The 11,866-nt window shown below is 36.0% G+C and overlaps 1 protein-coding gene across 1 annotated transcript; it reads left to right on the top strand.

Annotated features, from left to right (window-relative positions):
• The first annotated feature begins 94 nt into the window (after window positions 1-94).
• Window positions 95-10,571, top strand: LOC139693814 (actin-related protein 2/3 complex subunit 3-like). Its single transcript, XM_071592103.1, has 4 exons — window positions 95-376; window positions 612-785; window positions 880-1,075; window positions 9,917-10,571. Exons 1-4 carry the CDS (start codon window positions 371-373, stop codon window positions 10,072-10,074), a joined length of 534 nt encoding a protein of 177 aa, XP_071448204.1. The 5' UTR covers window positions 95-370; the 3' UTR covers window positions 10,075-10,571.
• The last annotated feature ends 1,295 nt before the right edge of the window (window positions 10,572-11,866 follow it).

Genomic DNA, 11,866 nt, shown 5'->3' with positions numbered 1-11,866 from the left:
ATAACTCAGCGCTTTGCAACATGCCTTTGTTATCTATCGAAAGCACGAATGCGATACGTCAAATTTGTTTTAGAATTGACAATCACCAATGTTTAAATGATTTAGTCCGTTGCATTGTATCAAGTTTTGTCGTTTTTGCCCATTTGTTACTAGAGAGATTGAACGTAATGTGCATATGTTCATTGCATGAGTTTTATGTCAGGTTCATAGATAATTTGGTGGACAACTTCGTCTGCAGTCGTTAAATCGATTTTCAATTGTTTTGAAGTGAGCTAGATAGGAAAGCCAGGAAAAACACTCCGTTATCGTCTTCTTTTACTTCTTGATTAACGATAGTTTTGAAATAAATTACGGACACTAACTGAATACGATGCCGGTATGTATGAAAATCTGCTTTTTCAAAAGATTTTTTAATCGCTTAAACGTGAGTTCGCTATCAGAGGCCGACGTTTGCATTCAAGGAAATATTCCTCGCACCTTACTTACGTAGGCGATACGGTTTAAGCAGACCCGAATTGTTACACATTGTAAACTACTGCTGTCCCTTCACGTAAAGTATTATTGTTACAGTTATCTGTTCATCCAGCATATGACTCATGCCTTGTTTCTAGGCGTATCATTCTACCCTTCTCGACCACTCCCAAGCTGTGGGAAACATGGCTCTCCTTCCTGTTAAGACCCAGTTTCGTGGCCCAGCTCCTCCGTTTTCCGCAGACATGGATATTATAGATGAAGCGCTTTACTTTTTCAAAGCTAACGTCTTTTTCAGAACCTATGAAATAAAGGTAGTTAATTATATTGTGATGTGTGATGAATGTAAAATGACAATTGATATTATATGTTCTTTCCTTCATTCTCATGATTTAAATTTTATTGCAGAGTGAATCAGATAGAGTGCTTATTTACATTACGTTGTATATTACTGAGTGCCTGAAACGCTTGCAGAAGTGTAGCAATAAAAATCAGGGTCTAAATGAAATGTACACCTTGGCAATTTCGAAATTCGACATACCAGGAGAGCCAGGTTTTCCTCTTAACTCGGTCTACGCAAAGCCTTCTACTCCGGTGGAAGCAGGTATGTATTAAATTTGAAAATTATTGGGGTAGATGCTAACTTGATATTGCTAAATGTGAATTGAAGCAATTTGAAAATCGTTTCCTGGGAGTTTTTTGTTGTGCCTCAGAAGTTTGTGTGACTCTACATTAACCGATAAATAAAAAGTTAAACAATCTGGTCTCATTTTGAAAAAAAGTAATTTGTTCATTGTAAAATTTGCATCGTTTGGAGGTTCCTTTTCAATGCATTTGAACATTTCCAAACTTGTCACATTACCATCTCCCTCTTAAGTTAATTCTCTTCGTCGTAACACCATCCAAAATGCTTGTTTTCTTCCTCTTCTGTGCCTATCAACTCTCCCTTACTGGAAATCATTCCACAATATATAACCATTTTTTCCTTGAGGAAGCCCATATCGCAGAAGCCAGATTCTTACGCTGGTGTTTAACTTCCCTTCATCTGCTCGAGTTATCTACGAAAACGGTATTAATAAATTCTCCGAAATTACTAAGTATATGCACTATAGTGGTATTTGGCCCATATATTCACTATCTATACGAAGGAATACAAGGGGTAGTAGTAGTAGTTTTGAGGGGAGGCGACCGACAGCTAAGGTCATTTGCGCCATAGGGGATGGACAGGAAAGGATGAAGGGTGGAGAGAAACCCGGCGTCGGCATTAGCCTACTCTTTACGAAAGGCGCCAAGGGGTCCGCAGCTTAACGTCCCATCCGACGGACGCCGTACTCACTCAAAGTGCCCTCCACACCCTCACTCAAAGTGCCCTCCCACAAGCACCTCAAGTAGGGATCGAGATACCTCTGAAAAATATTCAACACCGCCGGGATTTGAACCCGCGCCCTCAGGGTGGGAAGCCAGTACGTTAGCCCCCGCACCATCTCGATCCCAATACAAGGGTACAGTGAATTTGTATTGAAGGTGAAACAACTGAATTTCAGTGCTTGTGAAATTTTTCAAATATTTAAAAACAGCAATTAATGTAAGAGTGTAAATTAAAGCAATGTGTCCGTAAATATCATTAACATTTCTGAAAAATGCCTAGCAAACAGTGGTTCCATATCCTTTTCGTTTTACATATTTGTGAAGAATTAAGTTACCTTTATAGGCTGTGTTTCTGAGAGGGAAGTGGGCATATTAATAATAATAATACATTTTATTTGTCCAGAGACCAAGTAGCTACAAATGTTACACTTGATATAAGACACGTCAGGGGAAAGTGACAAAATTCATTTGTGGATACAAGACATGTCAGGCATTATCAAGAAATTCAGCAATTGAATAAAACATGTTCAATTTCAAGAACCTAAGTAGATTAACTTTAAATGCAGCCACACTTTTATGGGCCTTAATCTCAGCTGGGAGTTTATTATAAAGTTGAAGGCCCATAAAATTTAGACCAGCACCTGCATTTTTTGTACACACATATAAAACGTGCAGCTGCTCATTCTGCCTTGTAGAATATTTGTGGATATCACAATTTTTCACATATTCTGATAGATTTCTTTTTGTATGTACTACTGCATGAAAAATATAAATACATGGCACTGGCAATACATCCAATTTTTTAAACAGGGGATGGCAAGGGGCATTGTGTTTTGCAAAACTCATTAGCCGAATGGCTCTTTTTTGGACCCTGAAAATAGCCAAGGCCTTAGATGATGAACCTCAGTAGAGGATTTTATAGGCTATGTGAGAATAAAATTCACCATAGTATAATGCACAGAGAACAGCCACTGAAACTGTGGATCTAATGGACCTTATTAAAAAGCAGGCCGAGCTTAACTTACTGGTTAAAGTACTTAATGTGTTCATCCCAAGAAATTTGAGAATTGATGTGGAAACCCAAAAATTTGGTAATTTGTACCTGTGGGATCACCTTCCCATCAACTTCAATAGAAAGTACTTTGCTTGCTTTATTTTTATTTGCAAAATATATTTGGTGAGACTTCTCTATATTCAAATCTAGGAAATTATTACGACACCAAGAGAGTAAGGTGTGGCTAACCTGTTTACACTTAACTATCAATTCATCAAAAGTAGGCGATACAAGAATAATGTTGGTGTCATCAGCATATAACAAGGGGGTAGCACCGTTTATATGTTGAAAACTATCAACAAGTCATTTATATAAGAAATAAACAAGACAGGCCCAAGAACAGAGCCTTGAGGAACACCTCGATTAAGGACCTTACTTGGGGAAACAAAAGATGTACCATTTTTAGAAACGACCACATGTTGTATTCTATTAAATAGGTAGGATTTAATCCAAGCATTAGGTATGCCTCGAATACCCATCCTTTGGAGTTTCTTGAGAAGTAATTGGTGGTCAACACAATCAAAAGCTTTTGAGAAATCAAAAACATTGCAGCGACTTCCATTTTTTTATCTAGAGCGTTTAATTCCTGGGTTATTAACTGATAGTTGGCAGAAGATGTAGATTTATGCTCCCTAAAACCATGCTGAGATGGTGAAAGGAGATTGGAAACCTCTAATGGTGCCCTAATGGTGTTTATACTTTGACAAATTCCAAAGAAACTGCGGGAGATGCCGCAACAGTAACTTTAAACGGAGTCATCCGCTAATGTGCATTTCAATGCAACAATTTCAGAGTGTAAAAATCATTCGCCTTGACTGGGACTTGAACCCAGATCCCTCAATATAAAAGCCCCAAAATTTCAGAGTTTAAGAGGACGCCTCGGTAGCTTAAGTGGCTAAAGCACTCGACCGGATATTGAGGGATTTGGGTTTGAGTCCCAGTCAAGGCGAATGATTTTTATAGTCTGAAATTGTTGCATTGAAATGCACATTAGTGGATGACTCCATTAAAAGTTACTGTTGCGGCATCTCCTGCAGTTTCTTTGGAATTTCTCTAGGTAAGATATTAACCTAATATAGAATGCCTTCTCAAATATTTTGCTGAATTGGTTCAGCAGAGAAATTGGACAGTAGGAGTTAATGTCATGTCTATCGCCTTTGTTTTTATAAAGTGGAATGACTTTTGACACCTTCAGAGGAGATGGAAACACTCTTAGTCGGAAAGATTCATTCAAGAGAAAATGAAGAGGCTGCATGATGAAGTCAATAGATTGCTTAATAATGTAACTGGGAATTCCATCAAAACCAGAGCTTCGTTTTGTGCCCAGATTCTTCATTATATTTTTTAGTTCAGATTTTGTGAGGGGATAAAGAAATAGGGACTTTGAGTGGGTAGCAGCAATGGCTTCTAAATTAGGAGAGTTGCTCTGCTTAGCAATAGAAGGTTGAAAGTGATCAGCAAAGTTACAGGCAAGTTTGGAAAAGTCTAGGTATTATTACTCCTGATGAATCCTTAATCTGGATTTGAGACTGCTTCCTGGGTTTGTTTCTGGAGGTATTAATAATTTTCCAGATTTATTATCAGAGTTAATGATCCTATGGTCATTATAACAACGTTTAGCTGACTGTAGCATTTGACGGTAATGCTTTTTCCTTTTTGCATATTCAGTCTTAAGTTCGCAATTAGTTTTACTAGAAATAGCCAGCTGTTTAAGATGTTGAGCCATGAAACGTATTTCATTACTTATCCAAGGTTTACACTTAGGAGACTTGGTTATTATCTTGTACTGAACAGGAAATGATACGTTAAAGTAGTGCAGAAATTTAGCGTAAAAATTATCAAAGCTTTCATCAAAATAGGCAGTGTTGTACACATTGTGCCACTCCTCAAGCCACAAGAGATTAAAAAAATGATGAATGTTAGAGCTATTGAAAGATCGAGTGGGATAAACCTCCAAAGGAATGTTAGCATTCATTAGAAAATTAGAAACAATTGGGTAATGGTCAGAAAGATGTGTCCTAGTAGTTACTTCGTTACCATCAAAATTAGAAATGAAAACATCAAGTGAGGTAGAAGAATGTGTAGTTATGCGAGTGGGTTCCTTATTATGTACACTAAGTTATAAGATTGAAGAATATTCAAGAATTCAGTTTTATCAGTTGTGTTAGCCAGCATGTCAATGTTAAGATCACCAGTAATAATTATCATACCATTGGGATTCCTAGCAATAATAACTTCTAAAAGACTGACTAATTTATCTAAAAACAAAGGTAAGTTTCCCATGGGTGACCCTTATAAAGAACAAAGGGTCACAGAAAATTTGTTATCACAGAAGTGGACAATAGTCACACTGGATTCGAACACCTGTTCAACATTGAGACAATTATATGGAAAGGTTACATGGCTAAAGGGTAAGTTCACAGAAACAAGAATTAGGACTCCACCATTTTTGAGTGTGGAGCGACAGAAAGCATCGGCCACAACATAGCCAGACAACTGGAAAGAAGCAAGTTCATTAGCCGTGAACCAATGCTCATTAATGCAAATTACATCAGGCTCGTGATGAGAGATAAGCACTTCCATGTCAAGTTGTTTGTTCCACAGACACTGAATGTTAACATGAAGGACATACAAACTTCGTGCTAACTCACTTGTAATTTTGGGCGAAGTTCAGGGAAAAAAAAGTTTCCCCAATAAACATATTCAGGCCAGAAACCAGGCGTGAGTAGTTTAGCACCCAGATCATCCCTTACGGTAATGCGAAACGAGGCATACTCCCCTTGTGTAACCACAAGTTGTTCAATATCAGGAGTAACATTTGCGGAATCGGGCAATTCGTCTTTAATATACTGAAGTACACTTTCCTTCGTGGTATTTCTGGGAAGGTTCCAGATATGCACATGAGAGAGTTTGGGAATGCCCTTAAGCAAGGACTCTTTGATAGAGGTGCCCATGCTCGGTGCTGGGCGATGTTTACATTTAGCTTTCATGATAGTGAAAGCGTCGTTGCTAGCTGAAGCTGGATTCACATTATCATGATCACCACACAATTCATCACGTAAATCACCGCCATATTATTGCTGTCAGTTGAACATCTAGTGTTAGCAGTGATATCATTCAAAATGGACGTTATTCGAAAATAACTTTTTCTAGGAACACATTCTTGTGTACTTCAAGAAGCTATTTAGCTGTCAATTTTTCATATAAGTGATATCAGCTGGTGATCACTCTAGAGCTGCGCCAATCGTTTGTACCTCATATACCCCAAAACTAGCTTTTTTTATTCCTGCAGACTATTAATATGGTTTTTTAAAGGGCACAAACTTTTGTAAAATTACTCAATGTTCATAAAAGTTCAATTTTAATATCATGAAATAGTCATTAAATTTGTTAAATGATAAAAATAATTAAAGCATGTTTGATTGTAGCTTAGTTATTTGTCTGGCATTAGCTGCTAATTGCTTGAAATTTCTTTGCTGACCACCAAAATTTTCTCACAGACTAGTGGTTGGTGAATAATTAATAATAGTAATTTATATGTCCAAGGAGGGGACTATACCAAAGAGAAATTGTATGTTTGGTATAGGAGACATCAAATGGGACAATGTTAGCAACCAGAAAGAATTAATTTTCATCAATCACTTTTGACCATGAACCGGAACAAAATGCAAGATTAGAGATGTGGTCAGCTTAGTGGCATAATCGGAAGTGAGTACATGGATTTGACTATCTTCAATGATCCATGTTTTTACTTCCTAATACCCAATTAAAATAAGTCCAGCCTGATTTATTTTACTAATAAAAACCAAGTTTCCACTGCAATCTCAGTAGATGCAGCAGGTGTAAGCATTCCCCAAAAGTCCAGTACCCAATGCCGGGGAGTTTTCCTGCATAGAAACATGTCTTGGGAGGAACACATTTTCAAATTATGTAGAAAGTTAAGTTCCCTTTGTTTCCTCACTAGAAATATTAGATAGTCTGTACACTTAAAGGTTCTTTTATCCATTTACTATGGTGAATTTTATTTTCATGTTACTTTTAGTATCCTCTTCCCATGTGGGCATAATCTTCAAAATCCAAAAGATGATTATACAAATTACGAGCAATGCTCCTTGTGATGCACCTTGTAAACCTATCTTCAAAAGACTTGGTTTATTAGTGGTGGTTCACATATATATATTCACCGTCATCTTGCATGCATCAGGTAATATTTCTCAGTGTAAGTCCAACCACAATTACCATAGTCGCTGCACAAGGAACTGCACCAGCCATTTTTCAGAACACACAACACTGCTCATGGTCCCAAAGCAATGGGCTTAAGGTTATTCAATAAACTTCCCCACCAAATTTGAAACAAAAGTGAAAAAGCTGCTCAACCTATTAAAAAATATTATGTTCTACTCCGTAAATGAATACTTGGAATTGTCACTACGCATTGATTCCGGCTTAACCAAATAATATTTAAATATAGATGAATATGCAAAAAAATCTCTGGACAAATAAATGCATTATTATCATTAGAATATAATATCTCATGTGTGGTTATTTTTACTTTGCTTTAAGAAATTATAATATGCACATCATAAATTCCTCTTAAGGTCTTAAATTTGCTTGGAACCTCGTTAAAAATGCTACACAGCCCTCAAAATTTCAGATGTTGTGTACAGATGATGTTTTTCATGTTAATGCTTTTGTCACCTATCTACAGAATGGAAATTTTCTCAATTTCAAATCTGGAAAAGCACCAACTGGGACCTAATGCACTATTGCAGGGTATAACTCATAGGGCTTAAGGAGTATTTCTTCAGCCTGAAGATGACCAAGAAAGCAGCATTATTAAAAAACTAAGGGAGGAATTACTAGGCTGGATATGATGAAATGCCATGCTCTCTGCTGAAAGGCATTCATAGTTCTTCAATGATCCATGTTTTTACACATTTAGCCAATGAATCTCTATCTTTAGGCATTTTCCCGAATGTATTAAAGGTAGCTTAATTCTTCCCATAGTTCAAAGGAGATGACTCAAAACATAAATAATTATAGGCCTATTTCCAACCTATCTGTTTTTTTCCAAGATACTGTAACAAGTTATGTTCAATAAATCGTTATGCTTTTTAAGTAAATTCAATATTGTCTCTGATTCCCTATTTGGCTTCCTGAAAAATAAATCAGCTGAAACTGCAATATATGAATTCATTCGTGATATCCTCCTTGAACTAGACAAAGGGAATAATGTTATTGGTGTTTTTTAAGACGTTTGACTCAGTTGACCATGCAATATTACTGAGGAAAGTCAAGGAAAGTGGATTTGAAAATCATTTGCAATGTTTATTCCCTTGATAGTAGAGAGAGAGGTATCCCCCAAGGATCTCTTGTGGGTCCCCTACTTTTCCTTCTATACATAAGCATCCTTCCTCATTATGTTGTAAATGGCTCATGGTATATGTATGCAGTGACACAACTCTCACCTACCCCCCTCCAAGAACTTAAATCATGCCTTTGTGCAGAGAAACATTGATGTATGAGTAAATGGTGAGAAGATAATTTGGTGTTCATGAAAAATGGTGAAACAATATTTATCCAATTTCATCCCCTCAATAGGAAAGTTATAGCCTCCCTGCTGTTTAGGATAAATGGATCCTCTCTTAAGTGTTCTACTTTAATTCAATGCAACAATTTCAGAGTGTAAAAATCAGTCGCCTTGACCGGGATCCCAGTCCAGGCGAACGATTTTTACCCTCTGTATGTACTGTAACAATCTTCTTATGGATGCATGTTCATGAAAATCTATCCCGGGAAACTTATGTTGATAAAATAAGCCTGATATGATGAAATAAGTTGCCATAGGATGTTACTACCTGTGAAAAATTCAGACCCTGGTTGATGGTGTTATGGCTCTCTCAATTTATCATGCTTTATTCATAGTTGGCTGAAATATGGAATTACAATGTGGGGGCACTGATATCATTCTCTGCACCTCTTTAGGCTGCAAAAATGGGCAGTGAGAATCCTAGGTTAAAGTTCCAAGGGCAAGTAGTTGTGAACCTTACTTCAAAATTTTAACTAATCCTTTTATATATTTATTCTATGCTATTATTATTGTGCAGCAAAACAAAGCCATGTTCAATTTGATAACCAGTACTGATGCACATATGCACAGCCCAAGAATTTCTAATGACTTTCGGAAAACTATCCAAAACTCAGTTATGTTTGCTAAGGACCCTTGTCATGCTGGTGTGAAATTCCTGAAATCATTATATGCATAGAAAACTAAGGGAAATGAAATTTTTTTGTCATTTCTCAAATTAATCAGTTCCTGTGCGAACATCAATGCTATGCAGTAGATGAATTCATGTCTCTCTCTCCACAGATAAATGATTGTATTCTTATATACACTGTTTCTACTCCTGTTCACTGTTTTTTTATTTGTGATGGTACAATTTAATTCAAACTCTAATTGCAATGTATTGTGTTTCTGCAATATCTGCTATCAATGTAATGTGTTCCATACATGTATCAAACGTCTTTTAGGAACCAATAAACTTCATCATCATTATTAATGATGTGTAGAAAAAAACTTAGGATAATTTTGCGAGGTCTTAATTTTCTCTTCTTTGCATAATAATATTTAAACGATATTGAAGTTCTACAAAAAATAAATCTGTTAACTTTTACCTGAAAAACATCATAAAATTGTTCCTTAAGGTTCCCCTTGACCTTAAGGAAACTGGAGAGAAAGTTTCATAACTCCCTCTTGGGGGTATATGTATGCCTACAGTGCTACAATGAACATGCAACAGAGCGTACCGAATTTCAAATCCTGTTTTATATCCAAAACTGTGTATTAAATGATCTTTCATAGACTTAATGTCTGAATCCACATTCTCATGAATGTTAACTCTTTAAAGGGTATGGATATTTCCTTTGCATATTTTTTTTAATTAGAACTAAATAACTGAAGGATTTGTCTGTGTAGAACTTAATGGAGCGTGTTGTAATCAAAGGTTAATTTGAAATTTTCAGATCTAATGCGTGCATATCTTCAACAAGTGAGACAGGAGACAGGGGTACGAGTTTGTGAGAAAGTTTTCAGCTCTGAGGATGGCAAACCATCAAAGTGGTGGCTGTGTTTTGCCAGAAAGAAGTTCATGGATAAGAGTCTTTCAGGGCCTGGTCAGTAATGAAAATAACTCTATGCCAGCTTATTCAAGCTGACTGAAGTAATTTATGATTAGCCTCAGGAGCAAATCAATTGAATCAGTATAATAAAACAATAACATTGGATGTATGTTGGATTTTTGTTGAAGTTTGGGGGTTGAAATGCATTTATAATCATTATGTTAATGAGTGTAGCCAGAATATTAATGAGTTAAACAATATTATGACTATGAACACCAAATGAGCCCATCTACTTCTCTCTTTTAGCAACATTTGTGGATTTATCATTTGTGTGTTATATATAAGTTGCAATAGCTAATCAAGTGAACAGTATTTGTTGACCTGTTTCCAAAAACAGATTTATAACAGAAACTGTGTTTCTAAAAAGTCAGGAGTGTTATTAATTTATGGTAACAATATGTCCTTTTTAAGCCTTGTAAATTCTGAAACTGATTGTTGAATTTTTTGTAAATTGGTAAGTAAAATTGTATGTTTTGTGATGAATGTGAAAATAAAAAATAATTTTTCTACTAAAAAGTTCTTAAATAATCATTTAGAGATGACCAGCTAATGCACAATGTGACAAAAGAACTTCATAAACAAATTATAGTGATTTATGAGAATTATATTATTAAATCGTTGATTATTCAAAGGAAACTACTTTATAGCTTCTTGAATATCCTGAATAATGACCACAGTTATCAGCCCAAAGCTAATTGATAGGTCTCACCTTGTATACAGAGTGGCTAATCATTCAAGAATATCTTGCAAAAGCCAAGAATTATTCAATTTCTGGAAGAATCCAGGGATTATTGGGAAAATAGTTTAATATTTTGTTTTAATTGAATATGCAGTCTGCTGATGATGTAGTAAGTGCAACAATGGTTACTTCCCCCCATTGCACAATATGCAAATTTGAAAGTTTTGTATTTAAGACTAATTAAATTCTAAATGTTCTGGAAGAAAATCAAGGAAGAGATGGAATGTTTGTCGGTAACAGGAATCTCAAAAATAAATTGCCACCCTGGCACTTAGCTGAAGTTCTTAGTCATTTAGAATTGCATATATCAGGGTAGGGAAGTCTTCTTGTGATGCCTTTGGTTTCCCAGGAAGATCTTGTATCTCAAAAATCATAACACCTTGGTGATGCTGGGGATTTCAATACTCCCCAAGAATCAAACTCTCCAGTCAGTAGCCCAATGCTCTACCATTACGAAAAACAGCTACAATCACTCCCTGAATTATTATGTACCCTTAATGTAAAAAAATCCTATGCACCTTCTCCACACTGATGCAAAATTGTCTTCAAGAAAGAAAGAGAGTACTCCTCAAAAGATTAAGAATCATTTCAGTAGGAAAATGAGATTTTTCCTTTGGTTCCTTATTTCAGGTAATTGAAAATGAGAAATGTATGCAGTTTAACTTCCATGCTACCTCTGGCCAAAAGTACTTTGGAGTGAATGAGTTTACTTTGAAACACTGAGATGTCTGGTACAAGGCTTCCTTGGCATTCCACTGATAATTTTGACGAGATTCCAGAGGGTCTTCATATTTTTAGTCTTTTCTTGCCGTCAGTGGACTTCCATTTCTGGAATCATTTTCAGGTTAAAGAGGCTTTTCAACTCTTTTAGGAAAGAAAAAAATTGTCTTCAAGAAAAGACCTTGTAGTACATAGGAAAGCCTCTACAAAATATGTATGAAAACCATGCACTCTGGAAACCAAGGAAACTCCTCAGATTTACAAATTCCACAAAGAAATACGGATTACTTGATTTTTATAATTTTTGCAACCTCTATTTGATATTTCCAAATGCC

Source organism: Hetaerina americana, unplaced genomic scaffold (genome assembly GCF_022747635.1).
Source record: "Hetaerina americana unplaced genomic scaffold, ioHetAmer1.1.p SCAF_5, whole genome shotgun sequence".
NCBI lineage: Eukaryota > Metazoa > Arthropoda > Insecta > Odonata > Calopterygidae > Hetaerina > Hetaerina americana.
The sequence above is the reverse complement of the archived record's forward strand: the minus strand, read 5'-3'. Positions and strand labels throughout refer to the sequence as shown.

Excerpts from the sequence above, each read along its gene's own strand:
- LOC139693814 (XM_071592103.1), top strand. Across the intron at positions 786-879 it reads TCAGAACCTATGAAATAAAG|AGTGAATCAGATAGAGTGCT; the intron begins GTAGTTAATTAT and ends ATTTTATTGCAG. Across the intron at positions 1,076-9,916 it reads TTCTACTCCGGTGGAAGCAG|ATCTAATGCGTGCATATCTT; the intron begins GTATGTATTAAA and ends TGAAATTTTCAG.